This window comes from Anolis carolinensis, chromosome 3 (genome assembly GCF_035594765.1).
Source record: "Anolis carolinensis isolate JA03-04 chromosome 3, rAnoCar3.1.pri, whole genome shotgun sequence".
Classification (NCBI taxonomy): domain Eukaryota; kingdom Metazoa; phylum Chordata; class Lepidosauria; order Squamata; family Dactyloidae; genus Anolis; species Anolis carolinensis.
In genome coordinates this window covers 230,338,607-230,362,290 of record NC_085843.1, presented here as the reverse complement: position 1 = coordinate 230,362,290, position 23,684 = coordinate 230,338,607, and the positions used below count along the sequence as shown (strand labels likewise).

Genomic DNA, 23,684 nt, shown 5'->3' with positions numbered 1-23,684 from the left:
TGTAGTTTTTAGGCCAACTGAAGTTTGTGAGCCTTTTTCAATGACAACCCCATATACAGTGTTATGGTAATCCAATCGGAATTTCACTAAGGCCTATGTCACCACAGTCACATCTGACATCTCAAGGAATGGGTGCAGTTGGCACACAAGCTTTAATTTTGCAAATGAATACCTAGCCACAGCTGAAATCTGAGCTTCCAGACTCGGATCCACGAGGATACTCAAGCTACAAACATGTGTCTTCAGGAGAAGTGTAACCCCATCTAGAAGACTGAATCCTTGTTGCCTACTCTGCCTTTTAGCTAGAAGCACCTCCAGCTAGTCTACATTAAGTTTCAATTTGTTCACTCTCATTTAGTCCATTATTCATGACAGGCTATGGTCTAGGACTGTATCAACTTCATTTGAAAATAGCAATAGAGTTGGTGTTATCAGCACACTGTTATCAAACTTCAAAGCAGTCTCTACCAGTGGTTTCATGTACTGTATATATAAAATATAATAGGAGACAGAGAGAGCCAATGCAGCATAGTGGTTTGAGCACTGGACTCTGAAGATCAGGATTTGAATACCAGCTCAGCCATGAAACCCACTGGGTGACCTTGGACGAGTCGCATTTTCTCAGCCTCAGAGGAAAGCAAAGGCAAACACTGTCAATAAAATCCAATGATAGGGGTTTTGTTGGCAATAAATTAGAAATGATTTGGAAACACACACAACAACGTGGAAAAGAACCAAGCCAACGGCCAGGGGTTGTTGAACAAGATTCCTCTAGCATCACCTTCTGGAAGAAAGGAACAAAATCACTGTAAAATAGTACCACCAAATCCCATTTAGAAGGATACCACGATCTAGCAGAATCAACAGGGACACATTGCCCCTGTCTAGTTCCTGTCTTAGGTCATCTACCAAGATAATTAAAGCGGTCTCTGACAAGAAAGCAGATTGACATGGCACTAGATAATCCCTCTAATCCAGAATTCCACACATACTTCAGAAACTTGCCCAAAAACTGAATATTAATCTGCTAAGTGATGACGATCCAGAGGGGATTCTTAACAGTCTCTTTCAGGAAAACTAAAACTCTATCCTGTTTTAGCAAGGGATAAGTCATCCCCATTCCTCACTCAGCCAGTCCACACAAACACCTCATGTTATGATTGAGCCTCATGGCTCTGTTGCTGACAGACGTGGGCGTAAGACTCCTCGGGAGTCAGATACTCTCGAGGAGCGAGAGAGAAAAAGACTGCGAGACATATTTGCAGCACCATCTGACGAAGAATCTTTCGAAGGGTTTACGGAGAGAATGGAGGAGGGGCTGGTTAGCTCAGAGGAGGATGAGATGGATTGGACTCGGGTAAGGGAGGAATTGGGTGCCACTGGCCATGATGGGACAGAAGATGAATGGGGACCTTCAGGATTAGACCCATGGCTTAGCTGGAGGGATGGGACGGGATCCACAGCTGGAGATGCTGTTGGGCGTAGTCAGAGGTGTTCCAGCTCTGACGAGGAAAGTGATGAGGAAACGCCCGGGTTAAGGAGGACAGCTGACAGTGATGAAGATTTGTAACTGGCATAAAATGGGGCTTGGGAGCAATTGCAAATTGCGTCGGGCAAGGTAATCTGGGCAAACGCTTGGGATCCGTGTGTGTGTGGGACGCTTCCCTGAAGACTTGTGTGCTTTCCTGTGCTGAGACGTAAGTTGATTGGAATCCAAGGTCAGACGGCGGGAGGGATTGTGTGGGCATTTGTTTGTGCAAACCTGTGTTTACTCTTATTAGCTTGACCTTCCGTCGTCTTTCTGACGGACGCCATCTCCTGCTTTGAGAACCCGGACTGAACTGACCACGGCTTGTCTTCCCCCCTTCTTGGACTTGGAAAAACTACAAACGTCTGCTTCTGGCTTTGATCTACGGAACGGAACTGGTCTACTCTACTTCTACAATCCTTGGCTGAATTGCTCGTGTTGGAGATCCTGTCTACTGTGTGTGTGTGGGAGCGACGCAAGTTACTCTAAGCACAGTGCTGGCAGCAGAGAGGAATCTGCTGCCAATTAGTTGAATTCTTTGTATCTTTTGTTCCTTGGCTTTCGTTCTGTTAATACCTAGGCTGAAGCAAGCAGTTTGTTTTTACCCGGATTAAACTCCGGTTTAATCCGGTTTATCTTTTGAACATTTACTTTTGCCCCTTTTTGCTCCTAAAGGCAAAAAACTGCCTGGCCCTTGTGTTTTTACGGGCATTTTTGAGTTCTGTAATCTAATAAACTCTGTTACTTTGAATCTTGTGGCGTTCTGTCCTTGACAGATTGCCCGACGCCCATAAAAAGTTTATTGCAGCAATAAACTCGTCAGGAAGACGATGGATGAGTTAAGAGTCAAAGTAGACCAATTGCAAACGGCCTTTACCGTAAGCCAAACAGCTTTTGCTGTGAAAGGACATGTTTTGACTCCTGAACGCTTTGACGGAACCAGGTGCAAGTTGCCAACCTTTTTGGCACAAGTGGAGCTTTATTTTTCTCAGCTCAGTGCTCATGCTTTTCCTACTGACACTAGTAAGGTGGCTTTTATTTTGAGTTTGTTGACTGGTCCCGCAGGACAATGGGCCACTAATTTAATTTTGGGAAATGACCCAGTCAAGGACAATTTGAATAATTTCAAAAAATTGTTAACTGATACTTTTGGGGATCCTCTCCGCACGGAGAACGCTGGGTGGGCTCTGTATCGGTTGAAACAGGGAAAGGGGACTGTTTTGGATTACTTAAATAAGTTTAACCTGTATCGCCACCAGCTGGATTGGGGGGAAAATGCATTCATGCTTTTATTTACTGCTGGGTTAAGTGATATGCTCCAGGATGAATTAGCACGCTTGGAGCCGGCTGAAAGCTGGGACGCCTTAGTAGCTAAGGTGCTGCGTTTAGACGCAAGGTTCGAGGCTCGTAAACACTCAAAAGCAATGTGTGCGCCACCCATGCATGTAACCAGGGCACCTGTGGTGATGGGGGAAGAGCCCATGGAGCTTGGGGTCTTTAAAAAACTGTCTACAGAGGAAAAGAGCCGTAGGAGGCAGCTGGGCTTGTGTTTGTACTGTGGGAATGCTGGGCATTTTGCCAAAAATTGTAATGTGAAACCTTCCCAGCTTTCGGGAAAAGGCCAGCCCTAGTGCGACGTGAGTCCAACGCACTAGGGCTCCTCAAGCAGTCAACTGAGGGGAGGAAGCATGTTTTCGTACCCATTACATTATCTGTTGGGGGAAGGGAACTTGTTTCTACTCTGGCACTGCTGGACTCAGGAGCTACGGTCTCCTATGTAGATATTGAGTTTGCTAAGAAGCATGGCATTCCTAGAGTGCGCAAGGCATGCGACGTGTGGGTGGAAGGAGCAGATGGGAGACTGCTGGAGACTGGGGTGGTTAACCAGGAAACCTCAGCAGTAACGTGGGAGGTGCAGGGAGTAACGGGAACGTTTGTGTGGGATATTACGAGCTTGCCTAGATATGATGTGATCCTGGGGATGGATTGGCTAGCTGTAGTAAACCCACAAGTGGATTGGGCAACACGTAAAGTGATCTTAAAGAGGCAGGATTGTTGCACTCTAAACGTTACTCATGCTGATATGGAGGGAGTGCCTGCTGAGTATGGGGAGTTCTCTGATGTATTTTGTAAAAGAGAAGCGGACAAATTACCACCGCACAGGCCATATGATTGCGCCATCAAGTTGGCAGAAGGTGCGAAACTGCCAGCAGGGAGGCTGTATGCCTTGACTGTACCGGAAAGGCAAGCTTTGCGGGAGTTTTTAGATGAAAATTTAGCCAAGGGGTTTATTCGCCCATCTAGTTCTCCAACTGCGGCACCAGTATTCTTTGTAGCCAAAAAGACTGGGGAACTTAGGCTGGTCTGCGACTATCGGATCCTAAACAAATACACCATTCGGGATAGGTACCCGCTCCCTTTAATCTCGGAACTGTTATCAAGGGTGCAAGGGGCTAAGGTCTTTACCAAGCTTGACCTGCGGGGGGCCTATAACTTAATCCGTATACGGGAAGGGGATGAATGGAAGACGGCATTTAACACGTGTTTCGGATGCCACGAGTTCCGAGTCATGCCTTTTGGGCTTTGTAATGCTCCTGCGGTCTTCCAGAGGTTCATGAACGATGTGTTCAGGGACCTAATTGACCAATTTTTAGTGATTTATTTGGATGATATCTTGATTTTTTCTAAGGACGAGAAAGAACATCGTCAACATGTCAAGCAGGTTCTGCACCGACTGCGGGCTAATGGGCTTTTCGCCAAGGCTTCCAAGTGCGTCTTTCATGTGCCTGAAGTGGAGTTCCTAGGTCATGTAGTGTCAGGTAGGGAACTTAAAATGGACCCACATAAGGTTGACGCCGTCAACTCATGGCAGGAGCTGAAAACTAAGAAGGATGTACAAAGGTTCTTAGGTTTTGCTAATTACTACCGGGAGTTTATTCCGAATTTTGCAAAGCTCACGGTACCTTTGACGCAGCTTCTGCGCAAGAAACAGCCATTTGTGTGGGGGCGGGAAGCTCACGAGGCGTTTCTACAACTTAAGTCTAGTTTTCAATCGGACAACATACTAACCCATCCTGATGTTGACAAACCGTTCGTGGTAGAAGCGGACGCTTCTAGCTACGCGTTGGGGGCTGTATTGTCTCAGAAGGATTCCTCAGGGACCTTGCGTCCCTGTGGATTTTACTCGCGGCAACTAACACCCTTCGAGCAGAACTATACCATATGGGAGAAGGAGTTGTTGGCGATTAAGGTGGCGTTTGAGGTGTGGCGGCACTGGCTTGAAGGGGCACGGCACCAGATCGTGGTCAGATCTGATCACAAGAATTTAGAGCACTTGCAAACAGCAAAGAAGTTAAACCAGCGTCAAATCCGATGGGCTTTGTTTTTCTCCAGGTTTAACTTCAAGGTGCAGTTCGTAGAGGGGAAGGCAAACTTGCGGGCCGATGCTTTATCCCGCAAGCCGGAGTTTAAGACCAATGAGCAGGTTGTATGTCAGACCATCTTGCCTACTGCCTCTCTGTGTGTTGTAGATAATGAGCTCGGGTTACATGACCAGATCCTTGAGGCTCAGAGGGATGATGTGTGGACACAGGAGCAACTGATGCTGCTCTCAGCAGGTAATCGTACCATACTGCCGCATCTACAAGATCAAGACGGAGTATTGGTACGCAGGGGGCAGGTCTACGTACCAGTGGGGGCCCTCAGGTTGGAGGTGATTAGAGCCCACCATGACGAACCCATGGCTGGGCACTTTGGCAGATTCAAGACCGTGCAGCTCATTACCAGGAGCTATTGGTGGCCAAAGATGCGGCAAGACATTCTGCGCTTTTGTGACAGCTGCGCCGTTTGCCAGCAGAGTAAGACGCCTGTTGGGCGCCCTAGAGGGTTGTTGTCGTCTTTACCTGTTCCGGACAGGCCATGGCAAATCATTTCCATGGATTTCATTTCAGATTTGCCTAAGTCTGGGGGTTATACTTGTATTTGGGTGGTGGTGGATTTATTTAGTAAACTGGCTCATTTTATTCCTTGTTCAACCATTCCGGCGGCCCCTACGTTGGCCTTACTATTTACTAAGCACATCTATCGTTTGCACGGAGCACCCGAGGTGATTATTTCAGATAGGGCTCCGCAATTTGTGTCACGCTTTTGGAAACATTTCCATGAGTGCTTGGGGACTAAGTTAAACGTGTCTTCAGCTTTCCATCCGCAAACGGATGGACAGTCGGAACGGGTTAATGGGCTCTTAGAGCAATATCTGCGTTGTTTTTGTTTAGATCAACCCACGGCTTGGGTGAAGTGGTTACCGGTGGCGGAATTTGCTTACAACAATGCGGTGCACACGTCTAGTCAGCATACGCCATTTGAGTTAACTTATGGTTTTCACCCACGGGGAGGTGTGGCGCCGTCGACCAATGTGGTCTCTTCGGACCCTGTGTACCGCTCTACGGAAATGGCTGCATTGCACGATGTTGCCCGTCGCTTACTGTTGGAAGCTAAGGCAACGCAGAAGACTCAGGCTGACCGCCACAGGCAGGCAGGGGAGGAATTGGAAGAAGGGGATTTGGTGTGGTTATCTTCCAAACATATTAAACAGGCTGGGGGAAAGTTTGCGCCTCGGTATTTGGGTCCCTTTCCTATCGTTAAAAAGATTTCTTCCGTTGCGTTTCGTTTGCGTTTACCGTCTAGTTTAAAGGTCCATCCAGTCTTTCATCGTTCGCTGTTGAAACTTGATACCTCTAGTCGTCGTGGTGCTATAGCGGAGGGTATCACTGCCACTTCTCCGCCATCGGGGGAGGAGGCCTTTGTGAGAGGGGATAGTGTTATGATTGAGCCTCATGGCTCTGTTGCTGACAGACGTGGGCGTAAGACTCCTCGGGAGTCAGATACTCTCGAGGAGCGAGAGAGAAAAAGACTGCGAGACATATTTGCAGCACCATCTGACGAAGAATCTTTCGAAGGGTTTACGGAGAGAATGGAGGAGGGGCTGGTTAGCTCAGAGGAGGATGAGATGGATTGGACTCGGGTAAGGGAGGAATTGGGTGCCACTGGCCATGATGGGACAGAAGATGAATGGGGACCTTCAGGATTAGACCCATGGCTTAGCTGGAGGGATGGGACGGGATCCACAGCTGGAGATGCTGTTGGGCGTAGTCAGAGGTGTTCCAGCTCTGACGAGGAAAGTGATGAGGAAACGCCCGGGTTAAGGAGGACAGCTGACAGTGATGAAGATTTGTAACTGGCATAAAATGGGGCTTGGGAGCAATTGCAAATTGCGTCGGGCAAGGTAATCTGGGCAAACGCTTGGGATCCGTGTGTGTGTGGGACGCTTCCCTGAAGACTTGTGTGCTTTCCTGTGCTGAGACGTAAGTTGATTGGAATCCAAGGTCAGACGGCGGGAGGGATTGTGTGGGCATTTGTTTGTGCAAACCTGTGTTTACTCTTATTAGCTTGACCTTCCGTCGTCTTTCTGACGGACGCCATCTCCTGCTTTGAGAACCCGGACTGAACTGACCACGGCTTGTCTTCCCCCCTTCTTGGACTTGGAAAAACTACAAACGTCTGCTTCTGGCTTTGATCTACGGAACGGAACTGGTCTACTCTACTTCTACAATCCTTGGCTGAATTGCTCGTGTTGGAGATCCTGTCTACTGTGTGTGTGTGGGAGCGACGCAAGTTACTCTAAGCACAGTGCTGGCAGCAGAGAGGAATCTGCTGCCAATTAGTTGAATTCTTTGTATCTTTTGTTCCTTGGCTTTCGTTCTGTTAATACCTAGGCTGAAGCAAGCAGTTTGTTTTTACCCGGATTAAACTCCGGTTTAATCCGGTTTATCTTTTGAACATTTACTTTTGCCCCTTTTTGCTCCTAAAGGCAAAAAACTGCCTGGCCCTTGTGTTTTTACGGGCATTTTTGAGTTCTGTAATCTAATAAACTCTGTTACTTTGAATCTTGTGGCGTTCTGTCCTTGACACCTCAGGACATGCTGATGCACATTACATTATTTCAGAGTATCCTCTGATTTTGTGTATCCCAGGTTAAAGCCCTTAATGTACGGTGATGTGCATTTTTGCAACATTCATCATCTAAATACCTCACTATCAAGTTGCCTTCAAGCAGTATTAAGTAGTCAGCACAGATGCAAGCCTCTAATGGACTAAAGTGCGAAAGCAGCAACACAGACAAAAATCAGATATAATCCTACTAAATTCAAAATTCACTTTAGCCATTTACCAGCATGTTGTCATTATCACAGGTCTTTTGAAGACAGAAATGGAGAGGAAAGACCTGTCCAGCAGGCCAGAAATTCTCAAAAATACACAATCTACAGTACTTAAATGAAATGTAAATTACCTATTCTATCATCTCCCTTTGTAGCACCAACATCCACTGCCTTAGTGCTTCCCTGAAGGTTCAGTTTGTTGTCCTCGACAATATGAAATGGGGTGGCAGAAATGTTGATGGGAGAAGGATGGGACACCTTATTTTCATTAATTTTTACTCACATTAATTCAAGTCATCAGTTCAAGTAAAATCACACCAAGCATCAGCTGAGTTTTCAATAGCCCGAGAAGATATTCCTAAAGAAATTATCAATTTCAAAGCTATATAAATTATCTGCTTGCTCTCTCTCTCTCTCTCTCTCTCTCTCTCTCTCTCTGTGTGTGTGTGTGTGTGTGTGTGTGTGTGTGTGTGTGTATATATATATAAAAAATCTGTAAATCTTCTTTTGCATTTTCTTCCTTAACTTCCTTCAGTCATTCTTCACTTTACATTGGGCTGACTCCGAACCACATTCAGAAACTCCAATTAGCCCAAAATAGTCAGATTGATTATAGGAACATCTAGGAGTGAGCATATTGCAACTATATTAAAGTCACTTCAGTGGCTACAAATTAGTTTCTGAGCAAAGTATCAGGAGTTGGTTTTGACCTTTAAAGTTCTACATGGTTTGGGTCCAGGTTATCTACAGGATTGCCTTCTTCTGTACAAACTGCCTTGGACACTGAGGTCCTCTGAGGGGCGGCTACTCCAGCCAGTCAGAACCTAATTGGCAATCATTGTGCAGAATATCATTTCATCAGCTGCCCCAAGTCTGTGGAATGACCTACCGGAAGTAATTCAACAGCTAAATCAGCTATCAGAAGTCAAGACGCAACTGAAGACCTTTCTCTGCAAGCAAGTCTACCCAGTCTATTTTAACTTGTGAAATTGTAACCTGTATTGTACTGATGTGGTTTTGTGAGTACTTTGTCATATGCATTTTAATAGTGTTATGTTTTATCTCTCTGTTTTAATCCTGTTGTACCCTGTCTCAAGTCACAAGGAAAGGCAGACAATAAATAAATAAAGTTTTTGCTATTTTCTGCAAGTCATCATCTTAAATTGCTGAAGTTCCTTTTCCCAATTTTGATGCTGCTTCCTCTAACATTAATCCTGCTTTCTGTTTATGTGCTGCATATATATTGAACAGACAGGGTGATAAAATCGCTGTCTGATTCCCTTGCCAATGGGAAACCACTCTGTTACTACAGTTTACATCCTAACAGTGGCCTCTTGTCCAGAATATAGTTTATGCATCAGGGGAATCAGATGCTGTGGCACTCCCATGTCTTTTAGGGCATGATCTAGTCAAAGCACAATTAGCTTACTATTCTTAAAAAACATAATCATATGTTTTATTTTTAATGAATATTTCATTAGTCAAAGCTAATAGGTTAATAATATTTTATCAGTCATATGTTACTTTATTGGTTTCTTTTCATTCTATGCTTGGGGATAGCTGCTCCTTGAAAAAGAAGCTGTTACATGGCATATCACAAGGTGTTTATACGAAACTTCTGGGAGAGATTGTTTGGAGTCATGTTATCAGTATACTGATGACACTCAAATGTATTTCTCCACACTTTCAAAAACAATCTTAATTAAGGTTAGTGCATCTGCTCTTAATAAATGCTTGAAGGAAAAAATGAGCTGGGTGAAGAAAAACAAATTAAAACCTAATCAAGACAAGACTATTAAGGGCCCTAACCTGGGGTTGGAAGTGTGTCAACCAATTCTGGATAGGGTTACAGGCACCCTGAAATGTTTTGTTTGGAGTTTAGGAATGGTCCTGGGTCTCTCTCCAAATGTCAGCTCAGACAAATGCGACAGTCAGCAGTGCTTATTATCCACTTCAGGTAATACACCAATTGTTCCCCTTCTGAGAGCTGGAAGATCATAGTGCACACACTGGTAACCTCAGGGTTGGACTTTTGCAATGCTCTGTACCAGGTTTGAAAACTCCAATTAGTTCAAACTATGATGGCCAGATTGGTTACAGGTACACTCAGGGCCAGCACATCATACCAATATTAAAAACCAGTCCACTGGTTTGCCAATTAGTTTTATAGCAAAAGATAAGGAGTTGGTTATTTCCTTTAAAGTTCGACATGGTTTGGGGTCCAAGTTACATGCAGGATTGCCTCCTCCCATACAATGGGCTCCATACACAGACTGGCAACTGTCACCATTTTAGTGGTCGCCCCTAGATTGGGCAATAACCTGCTGGAAGAGATTCAACAGAGAATATGCTATTTGATTTTTTTAAAGCATTAAAAGGTTTGGCAGGCCTATGCAGTCAGATCTTAAATATTAATTTTAATTGTCATTTTATATATATGGATGATTTTAAAATGCAATGGTTTTTATTTGAATCTTATGTTTACATGCTTTTAATCAGTTTTAAATTGTTTTATGTGCTTTCAGTTATACAGTAGAGTTTCACTTATCCAAGCTTCACTTATCCAAGGTTCTGTATTATCCAAGGCAGTCTGCCTTTTAGTAGTCATTGTTTTTGTAGTAAATGTTGCAATGTTTTGGTGCTAAATTTGTAAATACAGTAATTACTACATAACATTACTGTGTATTGAATTGCTTTTTCTGTCAATTTCTTGTAAAACATGATGTTTTGGTGCTTAATTTGTAAAATCATAATGTAATTTTATGTTTAACAGGCTTTTTTCTTAAAACTCTCCTTATTATCCAAGATTTTTGCTTATCCAAGGTTCTGCCTGCCCATTTATCTTGGATAAGTGAGACTCTACTGTATATTGTACTAGCTGTGCCCGGCCACGCGTTGCTGTGGCGAAGAATGGTGGTATGGGAAATAAAGTATTGAGGAATTGGTGGTAGTTAAGGTAAAGGGTAAACGTTTTCCCCTGACGTTAAGTCCAGTCATGTCTGATTCTGGGGGTTGGTGCTCATCTCCATTTCTAAGCCGAAGAGCCGTCGTTGTCTGTAGACTCCTCCAAGGTCATGTGGGATGACTGCATGGAGCAGCGTTACCTTCCCACCGGAGCAGTACCTATTGATGCACTCACATTTACATGTTTTTGAACTTCTGGGTTGGCAGAAGCTGGGGCTAACAGTGGGGGCTCTGTCAGTTCCCCCAATTCAAACCTGCGGCCTTTCGGTCCAGAAGTTCAGCAGCTCAGCGCTTTAACATGCTGTGCCATCAGGGGACATTATTTCCTAAAGGTTGTGAATATACAATATTTCTGATTGGTTTTTTTTGTCTGTTGGAGGCAAGTATGAATGCTGCAATTAGGAAAAATGATTAGGATGTAATGGCCTTGCAGATTTAAAGCCTAGCTGTTTCCTCCCTGAGTGATTTTTTTGTTGGGAGGTGTTAGCTGGCCCTGATTGTTTCCTGTCTGGAATTACCTTGTTTTCAGAGTGGTGTTGTTTGCGATATTTTATATGCTTCTACTGTCTGTGGCCCTGAGAAAACAGAGGATTGGCCAGACTTTGATGATGGGAATCCTTTGTTGGGAGGTGTTAGCTGGCCCTGATTGTTTTCTGTGTGGAATTCCCCTATTTTCAGAGTGTTGTTCTTTATTTAGTGTTCTGATTTTAGAGATTGTATTGTTCTGTTTTATTATACCACATTAATTTTTATATATTCTGATTTTAGTGTTTTTGAATACTTGGAGCCAGATTGTATTCATTTTCAAGGTTGACCGCAACACAATAATAATAATAATAATAATAGTAATAATAATAGTAAGGATAGTAATGATAGTAATAATAATGACTTTGGTAATACATAGTGCTTCACTGCCTTCTCAGCTTCCTTTTTGGAAGAATCCTTTCTTGGGAGGTGTTAGCTGGCCCTGATTGTTTCCTTTGTGGAATTTCCAATTTCCTTGCTTTATTTACTTTCTTTATTTCTTTATTTCTTTATTACTATCCTGGTTTTAGAGATTATATTGTTCTGCATTATTCTATCCTAGAAATTATTTCATATCAAAGTAGAATCTCACTTATCCAACATTCGATTATACAATGTTCTGGATTATCCAACACAGTCTGCCTTTTCATAATCAATGTTTTTGTAGTCAGTGTTTCAAATTCATTGTGATATTTTACTGGTAAATTTGTAAATACAGTACAGTAGAGTCTCACTTATCCAACATAAGTGGGCTGGCAAAATGTTGGATAACCGAATATGTTGGATAATAAGGAGGCATTAAGGAAAAGCCTATTAAATATCAAATTAGGTTATGATTTTACAAATGAAACACCAAAACATCATGTTAGACAACAAATTTGGCAGAAAAAGTAGTTCAATACGCAGTAATGCTATGTAGTAATTACTGTATTTATGAATTTAGCAATATATCATGATATATTGAAAACATTGACTACAAAAATGCGTTGGATAATCCAGAACGTTGGATAAGCGAGTGTTGGATAAGTGAGACTCTACTGTAATTACTACATAGCATTACTGCGCATGGAACTACCTTTTCTGTCAAATTTGTTGTATAACATGATGTTTTGATGCTTAATTTGTATAACGATTACCTAATTTGATGTTTAATCAGCTTTTCCTGAATCCCTTCTTATTATCCAATATATTTACTTATCCTGCCGGCCTGTTTATGTTGGATAAGTGAGAGTCTACTGTATATTGATCATCTTATATTATCTGCTTAGAACTGGATTATATGAGGCCCCTTCTTCACAGTTGTATAAAATGCACACTGAAGTGGATTATATGGCAGTGTGGAGTCAAGATAATCCAGTTCAAAGCAGATAATATAAGATTATAAATGGGTTCTATAGCTGTGTGGAAGGGCCTTGAGTCTACACTGCCATATAATCCAGTGCAAATTAGATAATCTGTGGAAGAAGACTCAGTGAGGCCTAAATCTGCCTGTCCCCTAACTGAAACCTGGCTGTCCCTTGGTTGCTAGGCAACGAAGTGGGCAGAGATTAGCCCTCTAAACTGGCAGCAATTGGATAAAAACAATTATTGCTCTCCCTCTAATTAGGACTTTATTTTTCTTTTCTTTTTGTTGTATCAACCTAGAGGCGTGGATGATGGGTTGTGTTGTCAAATTTTGAGGTTGGAGGGCCTGTAGTTTTGTTGTTTTGTCCACTGCCCTGATGCCATCACTCTTTTATATATATAGATTTATGCATTTTAATCTGTTGTTACTGTTTGTTGCATTCATGTCCTGTCATTTCCGCGAGGCACTCAATACCTCTCCTCCATGGTACTGAGAGAGAATGATCACTCTAGCCTCACCCAGTGATTTTTATGGCTCACTGAGGACTAGAACTTGGCAATGCCAAGACCCAAAACTATCACACCGCAATGGCTATATTCCAATTCAGCCAAGCGTTTAGGTTAGCCTACAAAAGAGTGTGAGATTTTGTGACTTACTAACCATATGAAGTGAGGAACTCAATGTCACCAGTGAACTACATATACTGTATAATCATATATTGAATACAGTGAATATTTAAAGGTAATGCAGCAAAAAAATGCATCAAATCTTGTCTAGTTTTGGAAGTCAAACAGGCTCCAGCTAAGTTAATATTGAGGTGATAGAATACCAGGGAATATCAAGCACTGCAAAACAGTGCTAGGAAAGAACACTACTTTAAATTGTGGAAACGTGCATTAGCTTCTCAGAGAGTTAATGATCTAGTTCAGAGGTGGACAACTGTTGGAATGGTAAGAAGGGCACTTTAGGCTGGATGCAAATGGATGAAAAACACTGAGGCTACACTCCATGCAATTGACCTTGGAACGCCATATTCCCACAACACCTGTGCCTATAAAAATCAGTTTGTTGCAGCCAAATGCCATCTAGGACAAGGTTTTCCACTTGCGACCCCTTTCTATCCAAGAAATGTTTGCATGACCCAGAATATATATGTACACAAAATAAGTATAAAAATCAAACATTTACTGATAATAAGTCAGCATTTGCAAGGCTTGCTAAACAGACTGATTTTCCTTTTTATGAAGTATAGCTGTAGCATCTTCTGCAGAGTCCAGTGTATACACTGCAATGATTTGTGTAAATGGGTGGGATTTCATTGCCAAATTCTTCATGATCCCCATATTGAGCTAAGGGGATCCCATTTGGGGTTGGGACCCACATTGTAAGAAGCAATGATCTGGGGAGAGCATTTTAATATGTTTTTGGGCCATTTAAATACAGGATAGATTTTTTTTAACGAAAGAAGGTAAGCTTAGAAGTAAACTACTTCTTGTTCATTTCTAGTTTCAAAAAAGTTTGAGGTGTGTGCAAATCATAATGGAGCAATAAAATGGTTTTCGAAAAATTTTATAAGCATTTTTATTTCACTCCTTGGGGGACATACACTCTACACACCATAGAGGTCATAGAGGGCATTCTGGAGGGTTAATGGTCAAAAAGTGGCCCTAGCTCATGCATTTAGCCTAACTGGCAACCCAACCCCACCCCCCGCTTTAGATAATGATCGAGATAGAACATATCAGACACGTAATGTTCCCATGTTCAATTATCTATAATAACTAGAATGGCACTATAATTTGAATTTCACAGACTCATAGCCTGGGTCTCCAGAAGTTTAATAAACAGTAAGTCTTCATGTGGCACTCAGATATGCAAAGAATTGCAGTCACAAAGTATAAACTTCAGTATATTGGCCTGTCTACCTGTATCTGCATTCATGAGACTCTCTATAGGTTATATATGTGTTAATCGTACAAAGATTGGGGCTCACTGTGATGAAAACATCTATTCCAACTCTGCTATCTGACATTACTACTTTGGAAATGTTAAAAAAACTCAAATAACAAAGTAACTTGATAATTCCAACAATGCAGGTCAACATAAGACAAAGCATTTGAAACATTAAGCCACATGTAACATAATCAGGCACTGACTCACAGAGCAAGATTAATTTTTAATACACCAACTGTATCTTGATACAAACTCTTACTAAATTAAACCTTTTTATAGCTCCCATCCAAAAGAGGCAAGAGTGCTATTTTATATACAGCAACACCCCAAATAAAATTATCTAAGTTTAATCATGAACTCAATAATTGTAAAACTTTTCACCAGTTTTTAAATCACAAAGATAAGCTACAGAAACATTCCTCACTATATGAATTTGCAACATTTTCCTATTTAGCCATCACTTGAGTTCAAACTAGATATCAAATAAAACAGTCCCACGGAGGGGTAAGCATTAGGTATAGGTATGGATTTTGTTTTAGTTCCATTTTGATAAGAATTTTCCTAATTTTACTAAAATTTTACAAATGAGAATGTATGATAAAAGCAGAAAGTAAGTTAGGAGAGAAAAAAGAAACGTGGCAGCACCTTTAAGACAAATTGGTTTTTATTTTTGCATGAACTTTCATGAATGTGAACCTACTCCTTTGGATGCACTACTAAGTGGTATTACAGCCTCTGGTATAAAGCATATTTATACAGTTATGAGTGTGGGACAGAAAGTAATAGGATCTAGAAAGATGAAAATCATGTCCCTTGCAGTGTACAGGAGGGTTGTTTGCCTTTACATGAAAAACTGCCAGGAGGAACAAATTTAGTGAGGGGAATGGCATAATACCGGGCTTAATCTCTTCCCCATTTCTCCAAAATGTAGAAAAAAATAAAAAATAAAAGCAAACACAAAGTCAAAATAGGTAAACCTATGCAATGAATTACTGAGATGCTTTATTTTTATACAATATTCTTCCTTTTTATATTCCTGAGCATTATATATTTAACCTTTTATCTTAAACCTTTAGAGGCACTGATATTAAAGATCTAGTTTTGAAACCAAATTTCCCAGGATGAAATATTTAGCTTTATAAATAAATCATCTAAGATTACTGCTACCAGAAGAATACAATATGAAACCAGAACATAATGTTTTTCAATAATTTTTTCCTTAATATATTTTGAATAACTGCAGTTATCCTTTACACAAGAGCAGCATAGAGTTATAAAACAGAAGACACTAAAATATCTCACAATATTTTTGAATTCCTTCTTAATTTTAACTGAAATACTACTATGCCGTAGAAATAATAATTACGCATTTATGATAATAACTTCTTGTTAACTTGTAAAAATGAAAAATAACCAAGAAAAGATAGGGAGCATTGCAAGAGCAGTTATGTAATACAGGCTGCCTAATGATACAATTGTGTTTATCTAGCCACAGAACTGACCTGAGTTCACTTTTCCCTCCAAGGCTTTCAGAAGCTGCTGCTTAACTCATTTGCAAGATGTGCAAGTGACTATTATTAATGTAACTGAATGTAATCCCTTTAAAACAGGATCATGTATCAAATGTTCAATATCACCACACAGCATTAATAAAAGGAATAGTGTTTAAGTTTGTTTGGCTTCTACATCTTTCATTTAAAATCCAGGCTTCTTCTAGAATTTTTCATTTTAGTTTCTATAGACAAGGTCAAATTAGACAGCAATGTAATGCATCATGACATCTATGTATCCCCTATGCCAAGTTAATTTTAACCCTATGTCAACAAAAAGCAAAAATAATTTGACCTGGATAAATTATACAACTTAAACATATTTATATATATATGCACAATATTTTGGCATGAAGGTGGTGCCAAGACAGAAAGGTACTGCTGAAGGAGAGGACCAAGAGCAACTTTGGGGGCATTAGTTATCACCTAGGATAGGATGCTGGTTGACATGAATTTATTTTATTTTATTTTTTAGTCCTAGTATCAATGTTTGGGAATTCTGTATCTCTTTTCACAGTAAATAGCTGTCAGTTTTATTGAAGTGTGTAACACAAGAAAAGGGTCAAGAAGTGATAGTAGTAGAGGGAGCAATTCCTACTGTACATGGAAGATATGAGCATAAAAGGCTGACACAAGATAAAACCCATTACCTAGTGAGAAGCCTCTTTACATCAACCATTACAATTAGATAATTCAACTGACATAAAAAGATGAGACAGGTACCAGTGTTGAGCAAAGACAAAACTGTCCCAAAAAGAAACAGACAACAATCAACATGTATTGCAACACTGACAAGCAAATAATAAAAACAGCAGACAACAATTCCAGTACTGATATCAACTTAAAAAGAGGGATAGTATGTACAGGTTTTAAACAGAGGAAAACGAGAATCTTAATAATAATCTGTAAAGGAAATTAAAACCTTGCCTAATCTGAAAATGTTGGCCATTGTAAAGGTTAACCATTATAAAGGAAATATAGTGGTAAGTGACAAGGTGGGAGAAAATATGCTAATATTATTTTAAAGAATTTGAAATGTATCCTTGTGTGTGTGGGCACGTGTTCATGAACACGTTTCCTGATGACACAACAAATAAAATAAATAAAAATTCACCTAAAACAGACAAATTGTAGGAAGCATTAACAGAAGAGCAGAGAAGATGTTAAGTTGCTTAGCTCTCCCCTTATGTGGGATTACTTTTTCTTTTAAAATACTTGCTACCTTGAAGCATATCAGACTATACTCAATTATGAAAAATATTTATATATATATTCATACACACTCACCAGCTAAGGTATAATCCATATCAAATCCAAAGCACTTAATTTTTTCCATGGCTAGACTTCTGTTCACAAAAACCCTGTAGAAACAAAGTAAGAAACCCAATGGTAAGTATTTTACCATGTAATTATTCCACGTGCACTCTATTGTGACCAAAAATGGAATATCAAAAGACAAAATTATGAAGACTTATGCTTTAGTAACATTTTATGCACATTTGCTTCAGAACATGTCATTGATTTCAAGAATATCTCTGCATCAAATCCAGTTGTTTAATATTATATGCATAATGATGCCAAACACTGGTGAAGGTATGAACACTAGTTTTACTTCCTAGTTCCCAAACAAGCTAGATTTTTCATATACACAGATATGAATATAAAAATAACAACACTTTAACCAGGTCTGTAAACAACAGTATTGGCTAGAAAATGTTTATTTATATAACATCATCAATATAAATGGCACTGCACAAAAACAAAACAATAAAAATACGCCTCCCAATCAGGATAATTTAACTATTAAACCCCAGTGAATTGTGTAATTCTTTAGAATTAAAGTGACTCACAAAAATCAACTATGTGTTATTAAAACATCAGTGAAGAACCCATTATGTAAAGTTCTAAGGCAACTTATTGGAACTGAACTAATAAACATAAATTAAGTTGTCACCCCACCTAATTTTATAATCAAAATAGTATTTCTGTCCAAGATATATGCTGCATTATGTGTTTAATATAGTTTAATGCAAAATGAAGAGAGAAAAACTGATATCATGTTCTTCCAGAATTTTATTTTATTTTTCCTCTTAGTCTTTTCATCTCTAGCCAGATCATTTGTATGTCATTCTTAGCACTGCAATCCTATGTTGTTTACATCTAATCCTCTTGCACAATCTGCCTTCTTCAGCCTGGCTTCACATCTGGCTATTCGGCTCTTGATTTGAGTTATTCTAAGAATTGCTAGACTCTTTGGCAACTCATCTGTGCCTAATTTTGTTCTGAACCATGACTCACTTCCTGGCACCATCTTTAATGATATCGAAATGATGCAGGTATTTTGATTAAAGTTATATAGCAGTCAGTTTTATTGGCCTTTTTGTATTTGAGTTCTTACTTTTACAATACTCTTAACTTTTTTTGATGTAGAACAATATATAAATCCTATAATCAATCAATCAATCAATTCAGAATGAGACAAGACTTGTGACATAGTAGGAAGAAGGAAAGATGTGTTTCTAAATTCAAATATTATCGCCCAACAAAGCTTAATAAAGAGAATCTTTCAAAGTAACATGTGTTCAAATATGAACATGTTTACTCTATGCATATCTAAATATACAGTTCAACAGTAGACCAAGGCTCAGTAGCCAGGCCAACACTTTGCTGTACGTTTATGTTGGAGCACATATTCCTGCAGTGCCCATTCAGAACTGGCAGGTATAAGCTTCTGGACAATAGCAAATAAGCAGATAATGAACAGAAGTAGCTTGCCCTTGTGCACAGCTTGTCTAGCTGCTGATTTGATACAGCAATAATGACATTTCAAAAATCCACAGTCATAATAACAAGAAGCCATTTATTTTATGTGTTCAGAAAATATTTGAAATATTGACTGAACTGTAGTATATTCACTGAATGATATAAACACCTTCAGCAGCAGCAAGCAATAGCCTCTCATAAGGAATAAGCTGACTAATGACAGAAATCATAATCCTCCTTTTTCAATCATACTCCCCTGAAAGGCATATTATATCTTAACATTTTCCTTGGATCCCCTATTCAGACTGCTAATATGATACGGATGCAAAATCTAGCATGTCATTCTTACAGAACTGTGAGACAAAATGTAGGACACAAAAACAAGCAGAGGAATATAAAAAGAACTATCAGTTGTTTCTGATCTCAGAGATTTTCTTCCCTGAATGAAGTACTGAATAGACAGTTAATGTCACTACATCTCAATTTGTAAGTACAAACATTAGAACAGCAAACTGTTAACATCCAAGGTCAAACTATCATATTCCAGTGTTAAAGGCTTACCTCATCTCACTTGGATGCTCTTCTTGTGAAATTTGCAGCCATCCAATTCAACGACTTGACTGATCACATTACCTATTTCAAAAGGCTATCTATCCTTACATATATGTAATTTTCCTTCGAACTGATTTCACGTTAGAAGATCACTATGCCTGAAAAAACTGAAGATGCTGCACATCTCCTCAGCCAGTGCTACAGAATATGTATCTGCAGCTAAAATAGTAAGTCACTGGATATCACTGTTCTACAGAAGTCTATTTGGAATCGAGTTTCTCTGGCTACACTAGCTTGTTTCACCCTTAACTTTCCATGCTGTTCTAGAAGTCACAGTTTCCTGGCAAGCTGCCTGCTTTTGCAGTAGAGCATGTAGAGTACAAAGGAGGGGGGAGAGAGAGAGACAGAAGGGGAATTAAAGATGACATTCTTAAAAGTTACATAATAGCAAACTTCATAATATATTAGAGGAAAACGAAACAGAAGAATATTATTGAAAATATCTCATGATTCACTGAAAATATACTTTAGAAATAAAAATAAAATGTGCTGCTAAACATCATCCTGGTTTTCAGCTTTTAAAAAATGAGGGGTAATTCTCTTTACTTAGAACCTTGTTGGTTTAACAATTATGGGTTTGCAGGAAAAAGCAAAATAAGATAGTGTCTTATTAATGCTCTTGGATTTCTCCAGATTAAAGTTAACACATTAACACAAAACGGGCCCCCACAGATGGTCCAAAGATCTATGTTCAGTCTAGGAGCTGTGGAATGCTGAGTATTTCCGCTGGAAGAAGGAGAAGGGGAGGAATTGGCCTGCAGCTGATAGTTTCTTGGTTGGAGCAGATTGGACCAGGGTAATGCACACCTCTATTAGATTAAAGGGGATGGGAGAATAATGTTTTGTTTTCTGCTTCTCCAGCTTATTTCTTCTTGAATCAGATCCAAAGAAAAGCTCTTTAGCACTACATAAAACATGAAGGGTCATCAAAAAAGAAAAAGGAGTTCCTGTCCACTTCTTCTCTCTTGAAGCGTAATTCTTGCTCCAAGTCTCACATCATATTCTAAAGCCTAGGCCAATTGTATTTTGGAATTATGGACAGACGTTTGTTAATGACATCTTCCGCATGTCTTTTTTCATCATTGCAGAGGGAGGAATTCAACATTTCCTTGTGACATGAGCCTAACTGCTCCAAAACTTACAAGTTTCCCAGGGGTGCCCCTTAACAGCAATTTAGTTTTGGTTTAGGGGGATATCACAGTGTACAGAATTCCATTTGGAGATTCAGGATTTGGGAAAATTCCCGGTCCATTATAGCTCATAGAGAGAGATATGGCCCTTGAAATAACCTGGATCCAAGATGTATAGGGCTTTATAGGTCAAAAGCAGTACTGCAGGGAGCTCCGAAGGAAGAAACCACCATCTGCAGAAAACTCTAGCCCAGCAATATCTTGGACTGGGAAAAAATTACTCTTTAAAGGGAGAACAGCTTAGAGGTTGTTCTTAAAGTCTATTTTCCGACTTTGATGTTTGGCAAAGGTAGTCCTATGTTGGGTACTTCACTGTAACCCAAATGAACTGAAGCCCTTCTCTCTGCCCCACCACCCTCATAAGCTCATTTGGTGGGAACAAGGGAGAAAGCCTTCTCAGTCCCTGCTCCCAGACCTTGGAACTCCCCTCCCCCAGAAAGTCTATAATGATCCTGTCCTTAACCTTCCTTCCAGCAGCAGATTTTGTGCAGTCATAATTTCACAACTTGATGAAGTTGGATTTTTAATGATGTAGAATGCTGTTTTTAAGATTTTTCAAAGCTCCAAGTTGCAATGCATTTTAATGTTTACTATTTTAACACATGCATTGCTTAACTGTTTTTAAATATTTTGTGTTGCTTTTAACTTGTATTATTATTATAAATATGTTCTTAGCTACCTTAAGTCACATTATTTGGAGAAAGACAGGGTTATAATTCATTAAAATAGCAAATACAACTTTCTTAATTCTCTACTGGTCACTATAAGGCAGGCATGGGAAAACTTCAGCCCTCCAGATGTTTTAAACTCAAAATCCCACAATTCCTAACAGCTTAATCGGCTGTTAGGAATTGTGGGAGTTGAAGTCCAAAACACCTGGAGGGCTGAAGTTTGCCCATGCCTGCTATAAGGGCACGTCAATCTCCACATCAAGGAACCAGGTGAATCCTGCAGGTAGGGAGAAACCGAAGGGAGTTCTAGCTTAGCAAAATTTTATGTTACACCTCTCCAAGCAGAATCTCAGCAGTATGTCATGTGTTCTCATTTGTTATTTCTAATATCAGATTTGATGTTCCCACATTTATTAGCTAAAAAGCAAACGGCCACTCATACTTAGACACATGTTGAAAACAATGGGGGTAAGGCTGGAACATTAGAGAAAACTGACCCGAGACTTTATGGCGTTTTGGACAGGAAACTAAAGTCCAAAATAAAATTAGGGCAAACTGCAGGCCCTTATGGATGTTTTTGTAGTTGTTGTGACGTCTCTAGAAAACACAGAGTGCTTTTTTTCTAGCCCAAAAAGGGGATGACCTACTGGTTTTGGAAGCTTCTAGGATTAGCCAATAAATTTAAAATACAGTCAGCCCTCCACTTTTGCAGGGATTAGGGGCACAGCTCCACTGCAAAAGTGGAAAAATGTGAATATCTCCAGGAAGGGATGGGACACCCCTGCTGTAATCACCAGGAGAGCTATTTGCCGTATTCCCAGGGGTATGAAGGAGGAGGATCAGGCCCACCACTTCATATATAGTTCAGATTGTGGCTCCTTTTCCTCTTCCTGTGTGCTTTTCAACCAGGTAAAGGCAGGGAGATACTGGTGATAAAGATGCACACAGCACACAGGAGAGAAGAAAGAATAGGCTCTCGCATCAATGCAACATCAAACATCTTGTGGATCCCAGCTCCTTTTCTTTCTGTGAGCCGCATGTACCTGTTTCCCAATACCTCCCCTCCTTTGTTAGGTAAAACAGACATACTCATGCAGGAAAAGGAACTGGGATCCATGGGGCAAGTGAAGTGCAGCACAGGGCTTGCTCCTTTTCCTCCTCCTCCTCCTCCTCCACCACTTCCTCCTCCTGTTTGTCAGTTTTGCCCAGGCAAAGGAGAATGCAGCCCAGAAACTATGCCAGGGTGTCTATATCTGTGCATGTCAATTCCTGGCAGTCGTATTCAACATGGCCAATGACAAGGGTTTATTAAAGTTACAGTCCAAAATTCAGTGGCAGCAATTTTTCCCACCAATGTACAACTTACAGAGTGTGTCCCTGTTGGTTCCTCTAGACCTCTCAGTGGCTTTCAGTACCATTGACCATAGTATCCTTCTGGGTTGTCTTGCTGGGATAGGATTCGGGACACTATTTTACAGTGGCTCTGGTCCTTCCTGGAGGGCCATATCTAGAAGGTGGTTCTGGGGAAATCTTGTTCGAACCCCTGGTTCTTAACCTGTGGGGTTCCTCAGGGTTCTGTTTGTCAGAGCGCGCGGTTTGGATAAACACACATGCAGCGGAAGATCAACGAAGAATCACTGGCACCAATGCCCCCCCAGGCTGTTTAACATATACACTGGAAGAAGTATCCGGAGTTTTAGAGTACAGTGCCACCTATCTGCAGATGACTACTTCTTCCTACCTAATGCCAAGAATTGTCACTTTGCCCTCGATGGATTGTCACCTTGTAGTGGTGAGGGGGCTTGCGTGTTCCGATGAACCTGCGGGCACAACCACTGGAGTCATGCACTCCCAGGAGTGGCTGCAGGGGAGGTTCCAGACCAAGCACAATCCGAAGGCCCAAAGACCTCAACGGCGGAGCAGGCGGAGGATAACATGATACATGTTACAATGGCTGTGAAGGCGGAAGAAGGCTGCAACAGACTGAGAAGCCACTCTCATTGTGTTAACCACACCACTGCTGGGACCTCATTCTGTGAAAACTGTGTGTTGACCGGCTGTGCACCGACCTCCACACATTAAAAAAAAAAAATCACGCACAGGAGTCTTCCAAGAAAAATAAAAACAAACCTACAAAAGTCCCATGGCGATCAGCGAGTGGCGACGGGGGCAGGACTGTGAAATCTGGAAGCCCCTAGTCACAGACTGTGTCAGACCCCTGGGAGCAGAGCACCAAGAACCATACACGGAGGCTAATCTCTATCTAATATCTTTATTAAGGAAATATAATAAAGCAAAGAAACAAGTGAAGAAGATAGTTCAGAAGCAGACCTTTCAAATGAGGTCAAATATAGTCCAAAAATGT

The 23,684-nt window shown here is 40.7% G+C and overlaps 1 protein-coding gene across 8 annotated transcripts in view; it reads right to left on the bottom strand.

Annotated features, from left to right (window-relative positions):
- Positions 1-23,684, bottom strand: part of nt5c2 (5'-nucleotidase, cytosolic II) — a 100,790-nt gene that overhangs the window by 39,497 nt on the left and 37,609 nt on the right. For 5 of the 8 annotated variants that reach the window (XM_008106572.3, XM_003218510.4, XM_062976307.1 and 2 more), the window contains one exon: positions 17,371-17,444. The exons of 2 other annotated variants lie outside the window; for them this stretch is intronic. In XM_008106572.3, the coding sequence (XP_008104779.1) occupies positions 17,371-17,444 (74 nt within the window). Of the gene's footprint in view, positions 1-17,370; positions 17,445-19,407; positions 19,695-23,684 lie in introns of those variants that run through there. One more of the 8 variants, XM_008106573.3, reaches the window with a different exon arrangement.